This window comes from Eubalaena glacialis, chromosome X (assembly GCF_028564815.1).
Source record: "Eubalaena glacialis isolate mEubGla1 chromosome X, mEubGla1.1.hap2.+ XY, whole genome shotgun sequence".
Lineage (NCBI taxonomy): Eukaryota > Metazoa > Chordata > Mammalia > Artiodactyla > Balaenidae > Eubalaena > Eubalaena glacialis.
The window spans coordinates 21418080-21440771 of record NC_083736.1 but is presented as its reverse complement, the minus strand read 5'-3'; the positions used below and the strand labels follow the sequence as shown (position 1 = coordinate 21440771).

Genomic DNA, 22692 nt, shown 5'->3' with positions numbered 1-22692 from the left:
TGCAGTGAACATTGGGGTGCAGTGAACAAAGGAGTGTTCCCTTTTCTCCACACCCTCTCCAGCATTTACTGTTTGTAGACATTTTTTTTTTAAAAGAGGAGCATGTTTTATTTATTTATTTACTTTTGGCCACACTGCACGGCTTGCAGGAGCTCAGTTCCCTGACCAGGGATTAAACCTGGGCCATGGCAGTGAAAGCCCAGAATCCTAACCACTTGGCCACCAGGGAACTCCCTGTTGGTAGACTTTTTGATGATGGCCATTCTGACTGGTGTGAGGTGATATCTCATTGTAGTTCTGATTTGCATTTCTCTAATAATTAGCAATGTTGAGCGTCTTTTTCATATGCCTCTTGGCCATCTGTATATCTTCTTTGGAGAGATGTCTATTTATGTCTTCTGCCCATTTTCTGATTGAGTTGTTTGTTTTTTTGATATTGAGCCACATGAGCTGTTTGTAAATTTTGGAGACTAATCCCTTGTCAGTCACATCGTTAGCAAATATTTTCTCCTATTCTGTAGGTTGTCTTTTCGTTTTGTTTATGGTTTCCTTTGCTGTGCAAAAGCTTTTGAGTTTCATTAGGTCCCATTTATTTGTGTTTTATTTCCATTACTCTAGGAGATCGAAAAAGATATTGCTGCGATTTACGTCAAAGAGTGTTCTGCCTCTGTTTTCCTCTAAGAGTTTTATAGTATCCAGTCTTACATTTAGGTCTTTAATCCATTTTGAGTTTATTTTTGTGTATGGTGTTAAAGGATGTTCTAATTTCATTTTTCTACATGTAGCTGTCCAATTTCCCCAGCACCATTTACTGAAGAGACTGTCTTTCCTCCATTGTATAGTCTTGCCTCCTTTCTCGTAGATTAATTGACCATAGGTGCATGGGTTTATTTCTGGGCTTTCTATCCTGTTCCATTGATCTATGTTTCTGTTTTTGTGCCAATACCATACTATTTTGATGACTGTAGCTGTGTAGTATAGTCTGAAGTCAGGGAGCCTGATTCCTCCAGCTCCATTTTTCTTTCTCAAGATTGCTTTGGCTATGCAAGGTCTTTTGTGTCTCCATACAAATTAAATTTTTTTTTGTTCTAGTTCTGTGAAAAATGCCATTGGTAATTTGATAGGCATTGCATTCAATCTGTCGATTGCCTGGGGTAGTGTAGTCATTTTAACAATTTGATTCTTCCAATCCAAGAACGTGGTATATCTTTGCATCTATTTGTGTCATCTTTGATTTCACCAGATTCTTGTCTTTGATAACACTTGTGACTTCTTTATGGCCCTGTATTGGTACACCCAAATATATCTTTGAGGACTTTGAGTAAGTTCTATGGGAAATTGGCATCCTCTGTGCTTGTTTGTTTTTACTCAGTCCCACAGAGTCTAGATGAAAGGGCCTTTGAGTGGTGAAACCACCATTCGGAGTAGATTGTTCTTAGAGGGATAAAATCATCTAGCATCCCCTGGGCGTGTCTTTCAATCAGAGACAACAAAAATAGTCCACCCTTTTTCTTATCCTTCGCTGTAATGTGACGCAGAACTCCCAGGGGAAGAAGGGGAGTTGCCGTGATCTAATTCGTTGACTCAGTTGTTATTCTCCATTCACTTACTCATTTAATTTGCATTTATTGAGCACTTTCCATGTGCTAGACACCAGGGCACTGAGCTGGGTGCTGGGAATGCAAAGATGATCAAGGCACAACCTGCGCTTTCAGAATGTTCCGTTTCTACAAGGAGACGGATATCTAAAATACTTTTGTTAATGGAAATCAAGTTTATATTCTAAGTGCTGTGGTTTCTGCCTGGTGATGTCAGGAAAGACTTCGTAGAGGCATAGCCTTGAACCCGGACCCTGTAGGATGAGGAGCAACTCTGCAGATGCTGTGGGCAGGGAAGGGGGATCTGGGCAGAAAAGAAGGGCTTGGCATGAGCAAATGTCGGGAGATGGGTGAGCGCCTGGTGCATCCAGGGAATAGGTCTAGGATGACGAACACACAGTGTTTATGGCAGGGAGGGAGTGTCCGGAACTGAGCCTGGCAGAGTCAGCTGGGGCCAGATGTGAAAGCCTCACTGACACACCTAAGAGCTGCCACTTTGTCCTGGAAACGAGGGCCATTCAAGAAAAGGGGTCACCCGGGGCCACCTTAGTTGTTTTTCTTTATTCTGTCTTTCCTATTCGAACAGGAATGTTTGTTCCAACGCAGAGAACGGAAGGCATCTCAACATCAGACATCATCACCAGGATTGTCCGTGACTATGATGTTTATGCCCGACGCAATCTCCAGAGAGGGTACACAGCCAAGGAACTGAATGTCAGCTTTATAAATGTAAGTGTGCCACCCCGTACCCTCTGAGGACCAGCACGTCACACTACTGCTGCCACTGTCTATTAATCACTTACTATACGCCACGTGGTATTCCTGATGTTTGACATTTGTCTCATCCAATCCATATAACAGCCCAGTGATGTATTATTATCCCCGTTTTATAGATGGAGAAACCAGTGTCCAAAGGGGTAACATAAGTTGACGAAGGCACACAGGTAGTGAGTGAGCTTCACATTTTCTAAAGGAGCTGCCTCGCCTCCCTCTCCTCACCCCAACCTCCCCCTTTAGAGTTCTCAGACTTGGGTGAAGGATTTCCGGGAGATCTGCCCTCACAAAAGGCAAGAGTTGTCTTCTGCTCAAAGGGAAGGAAGGAGGGCAGAGGCAGTGAAAAGCTAAACCCAGAGAAAATGCTTTCTTGTTTTAACATTTTACAACTTTCATTTTATTAAGGCCTTACAGATGCTCATTAGAAACCTTAACAGCCGCTTTTTTTTAAATTGTCCAGAGAAATTACAGCTGCTTAAATAAAGCCCAAAGTCTTTGGCTTCCTTTTGTATTTCTGCTGTATTGTTCCCACAGAGCTGCTGTTAGTTTAATAATAGAGCAACTGTTAAAACAATGTTTAAAACAAGCAAAACAAGCTGTTAAAAAGCAGAGAGGGCAGCACAGTTGCTGGCGGTGATGCTCGTGAGTCTGGATGACTGTATTGGCCTGGACTCCGAGGCGCTCATGGAGTTGAGTAAAATAAGAACTCTCCGTACATACAGAATTTCCACCCCCTGAAACAGATACTGTCCAAGAGCGATTTTTCTACAAAACTAGATGCTTATAAGTATGTGCAGCCACAGTTATCCAGCAGCTTACACAAATCGATCATCCGTGCCTCCGAATGAGGAAGGGTTCAGGAATCAGAAGTCAGTCATTATTAGTTGTCCTCACGAGGCAGGGAGTGTTGGGAGTCCAGGCTCTGTGGCTTCGTACAAACTGGGCAACAAAATGGAAAATGTCGGGTTCAAGTGGCACCAGAACAAGTGGCTGAAAAGAATTCCGGCAAAGTGGTTATTTGGTATCTTATAGAGCATAAAGCCCTGGTTATTTCAATAAATTAAACTGTCTGTTCTTTTAAATTGAATTCAGTAACCCATCCAAGCATGTTGAGCCATTTCCAAAAGTTATAGCTCACACTCTTTCAATGGCCTGTGGATAAGCCACTTAGCTCAAGGAACCGTGTAGTCAGTGTGGATGAGCCCGTTGCTTTTCTGTGACAACAAACCTGGCTGCGGCTCAGAGAGAAAATCAAACGTGTTGGATGGGCGTGTAGATGAATCACAGAACCTCAGAGGTGGCAGGAACCCGTCGCCCAGTCCAAGTCCCTGAATTTAGAAATGAGGAAAGCTGAGCTCAGAGAGGGATGTGGCTAAAGTCCTTCAAGCAAAGTAGAGGTGGAGGCAGCAGCGGCCTCCCAGCCTTTTGGCTCGTGGTCCAGTGTTCATTCTAGTATTCAGTGCTGCTCCTGAGAGCTGCATATAGATAGTAACCACGTATTATGCATAGCTGGCTGGCAGCACAGATAGCTCGCACCCCACCCTGAGGCTGCAGTAAGGTTTGTGAAGTCTAGATCAGGGAATCCTGACCCAGTTTTGTAATATTGTACCTGGCTCAAAAAATTCTGAAATATGAAATGGACTTCAGTTCCATATAGTGAAGAAAAGTGATAAACCTTATTACCTCTCCAGGAGAAAATGTATTATGATTGCATGGAGGAAAAGAGCCTTTGTTTCATCTTATTTTCATGGTTTTGATTCCATTCTCACCAGGTAACACGATTAAATGCCTCTGCGGCGTAATAGTAATCAAACAGCCAACACACACTGAAGCTTCTACTAGATGCCAGGCTTTGTGCCAAGCACTTTACATGCATTATCTAATTGTTACAGCACCCCTATAGGGTAGGGACGATAATTATCCCTATTTTACAGATGAGAAAACTGAGGTTTAGAGATGACACGTGACTTGCCCAACATATGTGCCTTCCAGGCACATAGGTATAGCAATGCTGCATAAAGGCTATGAACAAAATCCCAGTCCAGAGAAGCTATCAGAACAAAATCTTTCTTCGTTACCAAGGAAACTGATGCAGTTCCATTAGCTTAATGGCAAATATCATGACAGTGACAATTTTAGTATAACACATGGGTTCTAAGGCCCAGCCAATATTTCAACCAATATTGGTTTTAACAATGTCCCAGTAAAATAGGGAGCTCAGGTAGCTTCTGAGTGGCCATTCTATGTACAATTCATATTTTTGTCTAAGTCTCAGGAGAATTGAGGGGCTGTATTCACCCAGTATCTCTCCATAATAAAGAGCAAATGTATACTTTTGGTTCTTCTCTTATATAAGTGAATTCAACTCCAATATTTACAAGAAAGAGAACATTAAAACCACTTGTACTTCACTGTACACATTCAAGTAGACTAATGAGAAGTGACTTTTCTTACAAGAGAGGGCCTTCCTGTCAATCCAGCCCTTGGGAAATAGCATCCTGACTCTTCAGGTTAAGAACACACATGAGTTGAAATAAAATATGACCATTCTGTGAATGATTGATTTCTCCCATGCCCTCTTGGATAAATCCATTTCTTTCTCCTTTAATTTTGGACCAGGAGAAGAAGTACCGCTTCCAAAACCAGGTAGACAAGATGAAGGAAAAGGTCAAAAACGTGGAGGAAAAATCAAAGGAATTTGTTAACAAAGTGGAAGAAAAGAGTCATGATCTAATTCAAAAGTGGGAAGAGAAATCGAGGGAATTCATTGGCAACTTCCTAGAACTGTTTGGGCCTGATGGAGCATGGGTATGTAATTATTTCACTTGGCCCTGCAATAATGGGTGTTTTCACTTTATCCTCCTTTCCAAGGAACTACTCAAGGGTTCCCTTATCTCAGTCCAATATGTGACCTCCACTTTGGGCATCAGCCCAAATGACTTCAAGTCTATGTCACTTCCTTATTTAGTTTCTGCTTTTCCTCTCACTGTGGCACCCAGTAGTGCCCAAAGCCAGCTCTGGTCTCTATTTCTTATCCCGAGTTTGAAGCCATTTGGTAGTCATTGAATGTCTGTTACCGCAGAGGTTGGTTCCGTAGCTCATCCCAGTCTCCCAGTTGGATGATGCACAGCTTGGGGGTAAGGGTGAAGTGGGTCAGTGGTATCACGGAACTTGTAAGACAAGGCTCATGCCTCTTGGATCAACCAGAGGAGGAGGATGCAAAAGAAATGTAGCTGCCTTGATCGCCTTTGGTTGTCAGGAACTCCTCGTTCATTGGTTGGAAGAGAGAGAAAGAGGTAGGACTCTCTCTGTACTTATCATGCCCTGATTTGACCCCTTTTTTTCCCCATGGTATGTATGTGCTGGGATAGGCATAAAGGTCTTGGGGGACTGAGGCCATGATCTGAATCTTAAAACTAAGACAGAAAATGTAGATAGGGTCTCTTGCCTAAATTCTATATAGAATTCTGAGTGAAAATTATGGAAAGGGAAAAGAAAATTCTGGAAACCACCTTCTATTCCATTGGTATTTCTATTGTGCATGTACTTCCAGAGTAAATAACCAGTATTATCAGCAGAGTTAATGAGGGTTCTATGAAAAAGATAGTTTTTTAAAACTGAAGTATAGTTGATTTACAATGCCATGTTAATTACTGCTGTACAGCAAAGTAATTCAGTTGTACATATATATATATTTATTTTTAATATTCTTTTCCATTATGGTTTGTCATAGGATACTGAATATAGTTCTCTGTGCTATACAGTAGGACCTTGTTTATCCATTCTATATAGAAAAGCCTACATCTGCTAACCCCAACCTCCCACTCCACCTCTCCCCCAACCCTCTCCCCCTTGGTAACCACCAGTCTGTTCTCTGTGTCTGTAATTCGGTTTCTGTTTCACAGATAGGTTCATTTGTGTCATATTTTAGATTCCACATATAAGTGATATCATATGGTATTTGTCTCTCTCTTTCTGACTTACTTCACTTAGTATGATAATCTCTAGTTGCATCCATGTTGCTGCAAATGGCATTATTTTGTTCTTTTTGTGGCTGCGTAGTATTCCACTGTATACATATACCACATCTTCTTTATCCATTCATCTGTCAGTGGACATTTGTTTCCATGGCTTGGCTATTGTGAATAGTGCTGCTATGAACATTGGGGTGCATGTATCTTTTTGAATTAGAGTTTTCTCAGGGTATATGCCCAGTAGTGGGATTGCTGGGTCATGTGGTAATTCTATTTTTAGTTTTCTGAGGACCCTCCATACTGTTTTCCACAGTGGCTGCACCAACTTACATTCCCACCAATAGTGTAGGAGGGTTCCTTTTTCTCCATACCCTCTCCAGCATTTGTTCTTTGTAGACTTTTTAATGATGGCCATTCTGACTGGTGTGAGGTGGTGCCTCATTGTAGCTTTGATTTGCATTTCTCTAATAATTAGCGATGTTGAGCATCTTTTCACGTGCCTCTTGGTCATCTGTATGTCTTTTTTGGAGAAATGTCTACTTAGGTCTTCTGCCCATATTTGGATTGGATTGTTTGTTTTTTGTTGTTGAGTTGTATGAGCTGTTTGTATATTTTGGAAATTAAGCCCTTGTTGGTCCCATTGTTTGCAAATATTTTCTCCCACTCTGTAGGTTGTCTTTTCATTTTGTTTATGGTTTCCTTTGCTGTGCAAAAGTTTACAAGTTTAATTAGGTCTCATTTGTTTATTTTTGTTTTTATTTCTATTGCCTTGGCAGACTGACCTAAGAAAACATTGGTACAATTTATGTCAGAGAATGTTTTGCCTATGATCTCTTCTAGGAGTTTTATGGTGTCATGTCTTATGTTTAAGTCTTTAAGCCATTTTGAGTTTATTTTTGTGTATGGTGAGAGGGTGTGTTCTAATTTCATTGATTTACATGTGCTGTCCAACTTACCACCACCACTGGCTGAAGAGACTGTCTTTTCTCCATTGTATATTCTTGCCTCCTTTGTCGAACATCAATTGACTGTACATGTGTAGGTTTATTTCTGGACTCTCTATTGTGTTCCATTGATCCATATGTCTTTTTTTGTGCCAGTACCACTCTGTTTTGATTACTGTAGCTTTGTAGCATTGTCTGAAGTCTGAGAGGGTGATGCCTCCTGCTTGGTTCTTTTTCTTCAGGATTGCTTTGGGCATTCTAGGTCTTTTATGGTTCCACATAAATTTTAGGATTATTTGTTTTAGTTCTGTGAAAAATGTCATGGGTAAGTTGATGGGGATCACATTAAATCTGTAGATTTCTTTGGGTAGTATGGCCGTTTTAACAATATTAATTTTTCCAATCCAAGGGCATGGGATATCTGGAAAGCGATAGTTTTAAAGCTAACTAACTTTCCTTTTAGAACCAAAAGGAATGATTCCATTTGATTTTCCTGATTTTAAGTAGCCTAGATTTCCTATTATGACATGAGAAGTCTCTAACAAAATTCACTTTGGCTTTATTTTATTGATGGGTTGTCATTGCTGACTCTCTGCTCATTTGAGCTGGTTCATTATAGGATTATCTAAAAGTAAAACACTCAAATAGAAAAAAGAACAATGTTTGAGAAGTTAGAAGAGATGCTTTGCTTAAAGCCTAGCAGTCTCTAAGTGATTATAGAGGCAGCTGTCGTAGGCCAACCATGTCTTGTTGGCTGAGTCTGAGAGGGGTGGAGGGTTTGCAAGGGGCTGCTTGAGCCCTTGATGACTTATAGAAAGAGCTTGTAAGAGTGGAGGAGCTAAGGGTTGGGTTCCTTTTCGTTTTCCCTGGGTTTCAGCTCAGTTCACTTTAATTCATGGGACATTGATTAATGTCCTTGTATGTGCATGGTACTAGGGAAGGACATGAAGATAAAGCGCAGACCCTGTTCTCTGGGATTCCATGGTCTCTGTAACAAGTCTGAAATTTCTCATTAATCTAGTGTGTACTTTAATAGTTAACATTTTTCACAACTAATTTTCAGGCTCTGAGGAAACTAGTGGTTTTTAAAAAATGAAACCATGTAGGCATTCATTTGCTTGCAGGGATTCAGAAATGTGTCTTTGCTGAGAAGCGCTGGTATTGTACCTCAAGCGGGAGGATGTTTCCTCCACCTGCAGTGAGCAAAGGCGGGAAAGGATATCATTTACATAGCAACTGTGAAGGTGGAATAGTAGCTGGAATTGTACTAGGGGAATTTGGTGACAGTGAGCTGAGGTGATTTTTAAGAAATGAAACCCAGCTAAGATACTGGAGGTTTTTCTTTTTAAAACTTGCTATTAGTGTCAGAACTGTTATTAACATTAATTTACCATATCAGCCAGACTTAGATGTTACTTTTTTTCTGTTGACATTAAAAGTACAGGAATAGTTACAAGGATGTTAAATGCCAAGATAAGTAATTTGCTTTCCATGAATATGCTATTATTATAATAATTCTTTATTTGTGGATTTGGGACTGGAACTCATTTTTTTTCCTAACAATATAGTTTTATTTGCAACATAAATTTAATAATAACAACATATAAGATGAAGTAAATTTATAATTCTTGTCCTACTTTTAAAGACTCAAACTGGAATTGAAGTACAGCTGATGTACAATATTATATAAGTTACAGGTGTACAATATAGTGATTCACAATTTTTAAGGCTATACTCCATTTATAGTTATTATAAAATATTGGCTATATTCCCTGTGTTGTACAATATATCCTTGTATCCGATCATTTTATACAAACTGAATTTTAAAAATGTATTTATTATAAAATTTTGTGCCCATCTAGGTGCCAACTATTGTCATATAGTAAAAACCTCCTCTAATATATAATTCTTGTAGGAAAGTCATAAGAAACAAACAGCAACAAAACAGAAAGAGAACGACCACCCAGAGAACCCACTATTAACATACTGGCCTAAAAACTTTCAAATATTTTCTTCCATCAAGAATGTACATATAGGCATTCTTCCATGTCAGTGCTTTCCAGGTTTCTATTTCACGTAAGCTATTTTGTTTCCCTCCACCTTCTCCCGGAAGAATATTTTCTTAGTTCTTCATATTTAGGAATAACTATTTGTGCTAATTTTCTGATCTTCTCCAGAGAAAGCAACAGATCCTGGTGCTATCAAATTTACTCATCCAAACATTGATTATGTCCTCGGTTATGAAATACAAGCAGAAGAGCCTGCTTTCCACCTCCCAGGGCAATGTTTCTCAAAATTTTTTCATTATTGCCCTTATTTAGACATTTTCCCTAATTGCCCACCGATGGCTTTTAGTACTATAGACACACTATACATCTGTTTATATACTATGGCCCGTGGGCGGGGTGGGTGGTATATTAGTTTTCTGTTGCTGCTGTAACAAATGACCACAAATTTAGCAGCTTAAACACACAAATGTGTTATCATACATCTGAAGGAATAGAAGTGTGACTCACTGTGTTAAAATGATGAGGCTGGAGGGGCTGCATTCCTTTACGGAAACCAAGGGGAGAATCTGTTTCCAGCTTTTAAAGGCCACCCACATGCCTCTGCTGGGGTCCCCTTCCTCCACCTTCAAAGCTAATGTTGAATCTGTGACTTCTCTTCATTGTCTTATCTGCCTCTTCCACTTTTAAGGGCCCATGTGATTACAGGGGGCCCACCGAGATAATCCAAAATAACCTCCCCATTTTGAAGTCAGCGAATTAGCAGACTTAATTCCATCTACTACTTTAATTCCCATTTGCCACAGAGTATAACATGTGCACAGTTTCCAGGGATTAGGGCATGGACTTCTTTGATGGGATGGGGCCAGGATTGGGGGAGGGTGTTGTTATTCTGCCTGCCACAGAAAGCCACCAAGCATCATAATGCCTAATATTTTCTGGCCCCTTGAGAACCAATTTTCACCCCATTGGGGACAATATCACCCCTGCTATGAACACATGCTCTGGATATCAGCTCTCCCATCACCTCCTTCTCTCTTCATCTTTGGGCTTTCCAGCTGGGGGTCAATATCCTTCCAGACAAGAAATTCTTAGTATATTATAACAACTTTTCTAGATACACATGTGCATCTCAATGCACATTTTCCAAAATGAAATTAACAACACCCACATTTTTTTCAATCTAGAAAAACCTACCCTTGACCTAATACATCATTGCCCACAAGAAGAGCCTTTTAATTATCCAGTCAGCCTACAAGGCACATAATGGTGTCAAATAAAGCTTTCTCTATGTCATCATTAGAAATAATAGAAATCAAAATTTAGATTGGGGGGAAAAAAGTGAAACATACTTAAAAGTTTTTTTCTAGATTGTTCAGTGTTTGTGTCTCTTAAATGTATTTTGCTATAAATAAACTATCTCTGGGATTTCTTCTGAAACATGGAATATAGAAACTGCAGTTAAAAACATGCAGCCTCTAGGGAAATGATCCAGCATGTTGTTTCCTTTCTTTACTGCAGGTATTGCTGTGGAAGCAGCAATAAGGCTGGTATTTTAGGCCTGGAGGCTTTCCCCACTGGTCTTTTACTTTAAAAAAAAAAAAAAAAGCCTTGAGCCAAATCATCAGATTTCTGGTCTCTCTGTTACATCAATTAATGGTACCTGAAAATCCAATTCAATTTAATTTTCTTGAAATGGAAACCTAGGGGAAAACTCGTTTTCATAGGAAACCCACCTGAAAAACAGTCTTCGCTATCAAAAATGATTGCACTCTGGGCTTCAGGATGGCAGAACCAAAGTCACAGTAATGGTGTCTGGAAAATGAGACAATTCCAAAGCACACTTATATCTATTTAGATAATTGCTTGGGAAGGAAGGCACTGATTCTATGTATTAAAAATAAAGTCACTTATGATAGTCGGAGAGTTCTCGTCACAGAGATGAAGCCTTTCCATTTTCGTCTCAGCCGTTTGATTTTTATTTTTTTTTTAATCAGTCATCAATTTTATACACATCAGTGTATACATGTCAATCCCAATCGCCCAATTCAGCACACCACCATCCCCACCCCACCACGGTTTTCCCCCCTTGGTGTCCATACGTTTGTTCTCTACATCTGTGTCTCAACTTCTGCCCTGCAAACCGGTTCATCTGTACCATTTTTCTAGGTTCCACATACATGCATTAATATACGATATTTGTTTTTCTCTTTCTGACTTACTTTACTCTGTATGACAGTCTCTAGATCCATCCACGTCTCAACAAAGGACTCAATTTCGTTCCTTTTTATGGCTGAGTAATATTCCATTGTATATATGTACCACATCTTCTTTATCCATTTGTCTGTTGATGGGCATTTAGGTTGCTTCCATGACCTGGCTATTGTAAATAGTGCTGCAATGAACATTGGGGTGCATGTGTCTTTTTGAATTATGGTTTTCTTTGGGTATATGCCCAGTAGTGGGATTGCTGGATCATATGGTAATTCTCTTTTTAGTTTTTTAAGGAACCTCCATACTGTTCTCCATAGTGGCTGTATCAATTTACATTCCCACCAACAGTGCAAGAGGGTTCCCTTTTCTCCACACCCTCTCCAGCATTTGTTGTTTGTAGATTTTCTGATGATGCCCATTCTAACTGGTGTGAGGTGATACCTCATTGTAGTTTTGATTTGTATTTCACTAATAATTAGTGATGTTGAGCAGCTTTTCATGCGCTTCTTGGCCATCTGTATGTCTTCTTTGGAGAAATGTCTATTTAGGTCTTCTGCCCATTTTTGGATTGGGTTGTTTGTTTCTTTAATATTGAGCTGAATGAGCTGTTTATATATTTTGGAGATTAATCCTTTGTCTGTTGATTCGTTTGCAACTATTTTCTCCCATTCTGAGGGTTGTCTTTTCGTCTTGTTTATGGTTTCCTTTGCTGGGCAAAAGCTTTGAAGTTTCATTAGGTCCCATTTGTTTATTTTTGTTTTTATTTCCATTACTCTAGGAGGTGGATCAAAAAAGATCTTGCTGTGATTTATGTCAAAGAGTGTTCTTCCTATGTTTTCCTCTAAGAGTTTTATAGTGTCCCATCTTACATTTAGGTCTCAAATCCATTTTGAGTTTATTTTTGTGTATGGTGTTAGGGAGTATTCTAATTTCATTCTTTTACATGTAGCTGTCCAGTTTTCCTAGCACCACTTATTGAAGAGACTGTCTTTTCTCCATTGTATATCTTTGCCTCCTTTGTCATAGATTAGTTGACCGTAGGTGCGTGGGTTTATCTCTGGGCTTTCTATCTTGTTCCATTGATCTATGTTTCTGTTTTTGTGCCAGTACCATATTGTCTTGATTACTGTAGCTTTGTAGTATAGTCTGAAGTCAGGGAGTCTGATTCCTCCAGCTCCGTTTTTTTCCCTCAAGACTGCTTTGGCTATTCGGGGTCTTTTGTGTCTTCATACAAATTTTAAGATGATTTGTTCTAGTTCTGTAAAAAATGCCATTGGTAATTTGATAGGGATTGCATTGAATCTGTAGATTGCTTTGGGTAGTATAGTCATTTTCACAATATTGATTCTTCCAATCCAAGAACATGGTATATCTCTCCATCTGTTGGTATCATCTTTAATTTCTTTCATCAGTGTCTTATAGTTTTCTGCATACAGGTCTTTTGTCTCCCTAGGTAGGTTTGTTCCTAGGTATTTTATTCTTTTTGTTGCAATGGTAAATGGGAGTGTTTCCATAATTTCTCTTTCAGATTTTTCATCATTAGTGTATAGGAATGCAAGAGATTTCTGTGCATTAATTTTGTATCCTGCAACTTTACCAAATTCATTGATTACCTCTAGTAGTTTTCTGGTGGCATTTTTAGGATTCTCTATGTATAGTATCATGTCATCTGCAAACAGTGACAGTTTTACTTCTTCTTTTCCAATTTGTATTCCTTTTATTTCTTTTTCTTCTCTGATTGCCATGGCTAGGACTTCCAAAACTATGTTGAATAATAGTGGTGAGAGTGGACATCTTTGTCTTGTTCCTGATCTTAGAGGAAATGCTTTCAGTTTTTCACCATTGAGAATGATGTTTGCTGTGGGTTTGTTGTATATGGCCTTTATTATGTTGAGGTAGGTTCCCTCTATGCCCACTTTCTGGAGAGTTTTTATCATAAATGGGTGTTGAATTTTGTCAAAAGCTTTTTCTGCATCTATTGAGATGATCATATGGTTTTTATTCAATTTGTTTTATGGTGTATCACATTGATTGATTTGCGTATATTGAAGAATCCTTGCATCCCTGGGATAAATCCCACTTGATCATGGTGTATGATCCTTTTAATGTGTTGTTGGATTCTGTTTGCTAGTATTTTGTTGAGGATTTTTGCATCTATATTCATCAGTGATATTGGTCTGTAATTTTCTTTTTTTGTAGTATCTTTGTCTGGTTTTGGTATCAGGGTGATGGTGGCCTCATAGAATGAGTTTGGGAGTGTTCCTTCCTCTGCAAATTTTTGGAAGAGTTTGAGAAGGATGGGTGTTAGCTCTTCTCTAAATGTTTGATAGAATTCACCTGTGAAGCCATCTGGTCCTGGACTTTTGTTTGTTGGAAGATTTTTAATCACAGTTTCAATTTCATTACTTGTGATTGGTCTGTTCCTATTTTCTGTTTCTTCCTGGTTCAGTCTTGGAAGGTTATACCTTTCTAAGAATTTGTCCATTTCTTCCAGGTTGTCCATTTTATTGGCATAGAGTTGCTTGTAGTAGTCTCTTAGGATGCTTTGTATCTCTGCAGTGTCTGTTGTAACTTCTCCTTTTTCATTTCTAATTTTATTGATTTGAGTCCTCTCCCTCTTTTTCTTGATGAGTCTGGCTAATGGTTTATCAGTGTTGTTTATCTTCTCAAAGAACCAGCTTTTAGTTTTATTGATCTTTGCTATTGTTTTGTTTCTATTTCATTTATTTCTGCTCTGATCTTTATGATTTCTTTCCTTCTGCTAACTTTGGGTTATGTTTGTTCTTCTTTCTCTAGTTCCTTTAGGTGTAAGGTTAGATTGTTTACTTGAGATTTTTCTTGTTTCTTGAGGTAGGCTTGTATAGCTATAAACTTCCCTCTTAGAACTGCTTTTGCTGCATCCCATAGGTTTTGGATCGTCGTGTTTTCATTGTCATTTGTCTCTAGGTATTTTTTGATTTCCTCTTTGATTTCTTCAGTGATCTCTTGGTTATTTAGTAATGTAGTGTTTAGCCTCCATGTGTTTGTGCTTTTCACGTTTTTTCCCCTGTAATTCATTTCTAATCTCATAGCATTGTGGTCAGAAAAGATGCTTGATATGATTTCAATTTTCTTAAATTTACTGAGGCTTGATTTGTGACCCAAGATGTGATCTATCCTGGAGAATGTTCCGTGTGCACTTGAGAAGAAAGTGTAATCTGCTGTTTTTGGATAGAATGTCCTATAAATATCAATTAAATCTATCTGGTCTATTGTGTCATTTAAAGCTTGTTTCCTTATTTATTTTCATTTTGGATGATCCGTCCATTGGTGTAAGTGAGGTGTTAAAGTCCCCCACTATTATTGTGTTACTGTCAGTTTCCTCTTTTATAGCTGTTAGCAGTTGCCTTATGTATTGAGGTGCTCCTATGTTGGGTGCATATATATTTATAATTGTTATACCTTCTTCTTGGATTGATCCCTTGATCATTATGTAGTGTCCTTCCTTGTCTCTTGTAACATTCTTTAAAGTCTATTTTATCTGATATGAGTATAGCTACTCCAGCTTTCTTTTGATTTTCATTTGCATGGAATATCTTTTTCCATCCCCTCACTTTCAGTCTGTATGTGTCCCTAGGTCTGAAGTGGGTCTCTTGTAGACAGCATATATATGGGTCTTGTTTTTGTATCCATTCAGCAAGCCTGTGTCTTTTGGTTGGAGCATTTAATCCATTCACGTTTAAGGTAATTATCGATATGTATGTTCCTATGACCATTTTCTTAATTGTTTTTGTTTTGGATTTTTTTGGGTTTTTTTCTTTTTCTTTTTTTGGGTTTGTTTTTGTAGGTTCTTTTCTTCTCTTGTGTTTCCCACTTAGAGAAGTTCCTTTAGCATTTGTTGTAGAACTGGTTTGGTGGTGCTGAATTCTCTTAGCTTTTGCTTGTCTGTAAAGCTTTTGATTTCTCCATCAAATCTGAATGAGATCCTTGTCGGGTAGAGTAATCTTGGTTGTAGGTTCTTCCCTTTCATCACTTTAAGTATATCATGCCACTCCCTTCTGGCTTGTAGAGTTTCTGCTGAGAAATCAGCTGTTAACCTTATGGGAGTTCCCTTGTATGTTATTTGCCATTTTTCCCTTGCTGCTTTCAATAATTTTTCTTTGTCTTTAATTTTTGCCAATTTGATTACTATGTGTCTCGGCCTGTTTCTCCTTGGGTTTATCCTGTATGGGGCTCTCTGCGCTTCCTGGACTTGGGTGGCTATTTCCTTTCCCATGTTAGGGAAGTTTTCGACTATAATCTCTTCAAATATTTTCTCTGGTCCTTTCTCTCCCTCCTCTCCTTCTGGGACCCCTATAATGCGAATGTTGTTGCGTTTAATGTTGTCCTAGAGGAATCTTAGGCTGTCTTCATTTCTTTTCATTCTTTTTCCTTTATTCTGTTCCGCAGCAGTGAATTCCACCATTCTGTCTTCCAGGTCACTTATCCGTTCTTCTGCCTCAGTTATTCTGCTATTGATTCCTTCTAGTGTAGTTTTCATTTCAGTTATTGTATTGTTCATCTCTGGTTGTTTGTTCTTTAATTCTTCTAGGTCTTTGTTAAACATTTCTTGCATCTTCTCGATCTTTGCCTCCATTCTTTTTCCGAGGTCCTGGATCATCTTCACTATCATTATTCTGAAGTCTTTTTCTGGAAGGTTGCCTATCTCCACTTCATGTGGTTGTTTTTCTGGGGTTTTTATCTTGTTCCTTCATCTGGTATATAGCCCTCTGCCTTTTCATCTTGTCTGTCTTTCTGTGAATGTGGTTTTTGTTCCACAGGCTGCAGGATTGTAGTTTTTCTTGCTTCTGCTGTCTGCCCTCTGGATGGAACTCATTTCTTAAAATAGAGAATCTGTGTTAACCTGCCAATATAGTACTGATACAAATACAAATAACCCAAACTTGGAAAGGTACAAAATACAAGGATTTAAGGTACAAAATTTGGTACAACAGGTTTAGCATGTAGCTTATAGTGGGTACTCCATAAATGTTTCTAGATTGAAGGAATAGATGTGTGATGAAGACCTATTCACAGAACTTTCCAGCATCTGCGAAGGATATGGTGAGGCCTAAATCCTCCATGTCTATATTGATCTATATATCTATGCTCTCTATAGATATCTGTATATCTGTATTGCTAGATCAGCATATACCCTTAGCTTTCTATTGCTTATGGTGCTGGACAGGGCTTGGTTACAACTTAGCGTTTGGTGGCTCGATTTCAGTAGGCAGACTTGGTTTGCTTGGCCCTTAACAATGTTTAAACCTTTCTCATAGGGAGGGCACAAACTCTCCAGTTGACTTTGTCTATAACATTCCCCACTCTTCCTTGCTGCCACCTTCTCTAACCTTACACCTTTATGCTGCCCACCTGGCCTCAGGGAATATTTGTGTTTGCACATTGTGGTATAGAGTCTTCAAGTCTCCCCCAAGTGACCTCATATTTGGAATCAAGAACAAGGATATAAAACCCAAAACCTTACTGTCCATCTCTAAGTGGAGGGTGGTGGTGATGTTACTGTCTAGAAGTTGTGTAGTAGGTTCAACTCTTTTTTACATAGTTCTTTTATGTCTACTCTACCCATTTTAACCACATAAGAGGGTAGTATTATAGCAGTGTTATAAAGAAACAAAGGCCTAGAAAAATTATGAACCTTTCCGATGGTCTCATTCATAGGAGTTTGGAGGTACCAGGATGGAGGCTGGGGCCAAGCCTCTTTCTCCAGGCCAGCACTGGATCCTTCATGATATAAATGTCCATGGGATGCAGTCACTTTGCTTCCCTCTCCTTTGGCTAGCGTGTGGCACTGTGGAGAAACTAGGGTCTATCAAAACCCTTCCTTTAAGGCTCTTGTGACAAAGCCAGTTGCCAAAAGGGCACATTAGGTCAGGTCATCTAGAGTCAGGACAGGGACTGTTGGCTCCCTTCCTAAGCAAGAAGAAATCATGGTGTTCATGGCTGTATTCATTATTAGAGTGTAACAAATTACCCCAAAACTTGGTGACTTAAAAACAAACATTAGGGCTTCCCTGGTGGCACGGTGGTTGAGAATCTGCCTGCCAATGCAGGGGACACGGGTTCGAGCCCTGGTCTGGGAGGATCCCACAGGCCGCAGAGCGGCTGGGCCCATGAGCCACAATTACTGAGCCAGCGCGTCTGGAGCCTGTGCTCCGCAACAGGAGAGGCCGCAACAGTGACAGGCCCGCGCACCGCGATGAAGAGTGGCCCCCGCTTGCCACAACTAGAGAAAGCCCTCACACAGAAACAAAGACCCAACACAGCCATAAATAAATAAATAAATAATTTTTAAAAAAAAACAAACATTATCTCACATAGTTTCTGAAGGTCAGGAAGCAGCTTAGCTGGATGGTTATGACTTGGGGTCTTGTTATGAAGTTGGCAGTCAGGATGTCAGCTGGTGCTGCAGTCATTTGGGGCTGGAGGATCCTCTTCCACACTCTGATGTCACTGTCGACTGGATACCTCAGTTCCTCACTATGTGGGTCTTTCCACAAGGCTACCCAAGTGTCCTCACGACATAGCAGCTGGCTTTCTCCAGAGGGAGTGAGAGTCTAAGAAAAAAAAGCTATAGTCTTTTATGATCTAACATCGGAAGTGACAAAGCATCACTTTTACCATCTTCTATTGGTTACACAGACTAATCCTTGTATATTTTGGAAGGACACTACACAAGGATGTGAATACCAGCAGGTGGGGCCATCTTGGCAGCTGGCTACCACCATTGCTTTTGAGAATTTGAAGCAAGCAATCTACTTTTCAACTGCTGTAATAGATTCTCAGTCCCCTTTTACTCAGTCTGATGGGTGGATTGTCAGAGACCAATATGTTAATTTTCAACTTTATCATCTACCACTCTATTTAGTTAACTGTTTGCTTGATTCTTGTAACTAGTTTTGACCCATACTCAGAAGAGAGCCTGTAACCCAACTAGAGCTGCAAAGGGAAGCCTTCCCAACAGAGACTTGGTATTACCTCTCTTTGGAGGATGTGTCTCTGAAAGACAGACTGTCTCAAGGGAATGGTTGTAAAGGAGCTAAATTTTGAAGCTTTGTTGCTATGTAGGAGGCAACCCTGTTCATGTCCAAGATACTGAGGGTCAAGAAGTCAGGATCAGGGGATGCCGACTTCCTAGTGAAAGTTCATGTTTGCTCTGGGAATTCAAGCATTTCAAACAAACAAAGATAGCATTCTGTTTAAACATTAGTACCCCAGCCACATATGCTGTCCTTTAAAATATTACGTATCATTTTGAATGATCTGCCATTATATTCCTCCATTGACTCTGAAAATAGAATCATTTCCTGTTTGAAGTGAAAATGGCTCTATTCTGTTTTACCATGTGAACATAGACCCTTTCCTGGAGCAACAGGAGAGAATGACCTTAAGTCAGGTGCAAGTTTTCGGTTCTTCCTGGACCACGAACTCCTTCAGCCTCAATCCAATCAGCCTGGTGGATCTGTAATTTGCTATCTGATATGAGATTACTTAAAGAAAAAAAAAACACCTTGATGGTGTGTTCGTTTTTTTTGTTTTTTTTTGGTTTTTTTAGAAAAACCAGATTTACATGATACAAGGGCCAATGCTAATTTTTTCAAACAGCACTAAAAAGACATACAATTCACCATTTTAACCATTTTTAAGTGTACGGTTCAGTGGTATGAAATACATTCACACTGCTTTCCAACAACCACCACCATCCATTTCCAGAACTTTGTTTTTATCATCCCATATTAAAACTATGTACCCATTAAATAGTAAATTCACATTTCCCCACTCCCCCCAACCAGTCCTTGGGGACCACCCCTTTACTTTCTATCTCTATCAATTTGACTATTCTAGGTACCTCATAAGTGGAATCATACAGTATTTGTTCTTTGTTGTACGGCTTCTTTCACTTACTATAATGTCTTCAAGGTTCAACTGATATTATAACATGTATCAGAATTTCATTCCTTTTTAAAGCTGAATAATCTCCCATTGCGAAAGACTTTATTTTTATGTAAAAGAGGCTTATTTACTTATGTTAAAGCATCGGGGCTTCCTTGGTGGTGCAGTGGTTAAGAATCTACCTGCCAAGGCAGGGGACACAGGTTCAAGCCCTGGTCCAGGAAGATCCCACATGCTGCGGAGCAATTAAGCCCGTGCGCCACAACTACTGAGCCTGCGCTCTAGAGCCTGTGAGCCACAGCTACTGAGCCCATGTGCCACAACTACTGAAGCCCGCATGCCTAGATCCGGTGCTCCGCAACAAGAGAAGCCACCGCAATGAGAAGCCCGCACACTGCATCGAAGAGTAGCCCCCGCCCACTGCAACTAAAGAAAGCTTGCGCACAGCAAAGACCCAACACAGCCAAAAATAAATAAATTTTAAAAAAGCATCGGCCTGAGGGGCAGGCATATAATTTAACATACTTCCTAGGGGCCTGCTGGTTACTCTCCAGGGATGGAGGCTGGTGGGTGCCATCTTTGTGTTCTCCCTCTGCCTCATTTCAGCTTGCTTGCTCATAACGTCCAGAAAGGAGCTTGTACCCTCCTTTGGCAGCCTGATTTTTCTGGCTGCCACCCACAAGATACCACTAGATCACCTGGATTGGTGGCCAGTGGGGCTTATGCTGAAGAATCCCACAGGACTGTAACCAATGGAGAAGACTTCTCGTCCAGGTACCATGCGCAGGACACAGCAAGAGGCAACAGACCCAGGAGCCCAGTCTTTCTGTGAAAGTGGCCTATTTGCTTGTCCTGGAGCTATGGCCTGAGGGACAGACTTTTATGGTTTGGCACACATCTAGGGACCTATTGAAGTGTACTCCAAACACAGAGGCCAGTAGATGCCATCTCTGCTCTCCTTCTGCCTCACACCAGGTCACCAGTAGCTACCAGAAAGGAACAATAACTGAACTGAAAAATACACTAGAGGGATTCAACAGCAGACTAGATGAAGCTGAAGATCAGTGAATGTGAAGACAGGGCTGTGAAACTCACCCCAATCAGAGCAGCAAAAAGAAAAAAGAATGAAAAAAAGTGAAAATTGCTTAAGGAGCTTATGGGACAATATCAAGCCAACCAAAATTCATATTATAGGGGTCCCAGAAGGAGAAGCAAGAGAGAAAGGGGCAGAAAACTTACTTGAAGACATAATGGCTGAAAACTTCCCTAACCTTGGGAAGAAAACAGAGACCCAGATCCAGGAAGCAAAGGGAGTTCCAAATAAGATGAAGTGAAAGACACATTATAATTAAATTGTCAGAAATTAAGGACAAGGAGAGAACCTTAAAAGCAGCAAGAGAAAAACAACTTGTCATGTATAAGGGAACCCCCATAAAACTATCAATCATCACATTTTCAGCAGAAACTTTACAGGCCAGAAGGAAATGGCATAATATAGTCAAAGTGCTGAAAGAAAAAACCCACAACCAAGAATACTCTACTGGGTGAAGGTTGTCACTCAGAATTGAAGGAGACAAGAAAAGGCTAAAGGAGCTCATCACCACGAAACCAGCCTTAGGAGAAATGTTAGAGGGACTTCTTTAAGCTGAAAAGAAAGGGTGCTAATTATTAATAGGAAACCATATGAAAGTATAAATCTCACTGGTAAATATAAATATGTAGCAAAATTAAGAATAATGTTATAAAGGTGATGGATTAATCACTTATAAAGCTAGTATGAAGGTTAAGACCTTCATACTAGCTTTATAAGTGAGTAAAAATAACTATAACTACACTAATTAAGGGATACAAGAGATTAAAAGATGTAAAAGGTGACATCAAAAGTGTCAGACATCTGGCAGGGGTTAGGAGGGAGAGTAAAAATGTAGAGCTTTAGAATGTGCTCAAACTTAAGTTTTTATCAACTTGAAACACACTGTTATATACATTTTTTTATGTGTAAGCCTCATGGTAACTACAAAGTAAAAACCTATAGTAGATACACAAAAGATAAAGGAATCTAAGCACACACTAAAGAAAGTCATCAAATCACAAAGGAAGAGAGCAGAAAGGAACAGAGGAACTAGAAAACAGCCAGAAAACAGTTAACAAAATGGCAATATTTACATACCTATCAATAATTAATTTAAATGAAAATGATTTAAATTTTCCAATTAAAAGTCAGAGTGTCTAAATGGATAAAACACACATCTACATGCTGCCTACAAGACACTCACTTCAGATGTAAGGACACAGACTTAAGGGAAGGGTTGGAAAAAAATATTCCATGCAAATGGAAACCAAAAGAAAGCTGGGGTAACTAAGACAAAATAGACTTTAAAACAAAGACGGTAATAAGAGACAAAAGCATTTCATAGTGATCAAGGGGTCAAACAATAGGATATAACATTTGTAAATATTTATGCACCCAACATAGGAGCACCAAAGTGTATTAACAGACCTAAAAAAGGAAAGACAACAATACAGTAGTAGTAGGGGGCTTTAAAACACTACTTTCATCAATGGATAGATCATCCAGTCAGTACAGAAATTCAGCTGTAAATGACATACCAGATGGAGTTGATACATACAGCACAGTCCATCCAAAAGCAATGGAATATATCAATACATTCTTCTCAAGTGCACATGAAATATTATCCAGGAGAGATCATATGTTAGGCCACAAAAGAAGTCTTAACACATTTTAAAAGACTGAAATCATATCAAGCACTTTTCTAACTACAATGGTATGAAACCAGAAATCGATTACGAGAAGAAAACTGGAAAATTCACAAATATGTGGAAATTAAACAGCATGCTACTGAACAACCAATGAGTCAAAGAAGATATCAAAAGAGAAGTCAAAAAATACCTTGAGACAAATCAAAATGGAAATACAATACACCCAAACTTATGGGATGCAGCAAAAGCAGTTCTAAGAGGGAAGTTCGTATCAATAAATGCCAATATCAAGAAACAACAAAAAAATCCTCAAACAACCTAACTTTACATGCCAAGAACTAGGAAAAGAATAATACAGGAAGCCCAAAGGAAGGAAATAAAGATCAGAACAGAAATAAATGAAATACAGACTAAAAAGACAGTAGTTAAGATCAACAAAACTAAGAGCTGGTTCTTTGAAAACAAAATTGACAAACCTTAAGGCTAGACTCATCAAGAAAAGAAAGAGGACTCACATCAACAAAATTACAAC

General features: G+C 39.4%; 1 protein-coding gene across 1 annotated transcript in view; it reads left to right on the top strand.

The window, feature by feature from the left end:
• PCYT1B (phosphate cytidylyltransferase 1B, choline) overlaps window positions 1-22692 on the top strand; it is a 142375-nt gene that overhangs the window by 94496 nt on the left and 25187 nt on the right. The window contains exons 6-7 of the mRNA XM_061178834.1: window positions 2185-2327; window positions 4992-5180. Coding sequence (XP_061034817.1) covers window positions 2185-2327; window positions 4992-5180 — 332 coding nt within the window. The remainder of the gene's footprint in view (window positions 1-2184; window positions 2328-4991; window positions 5181-22692) is intronic.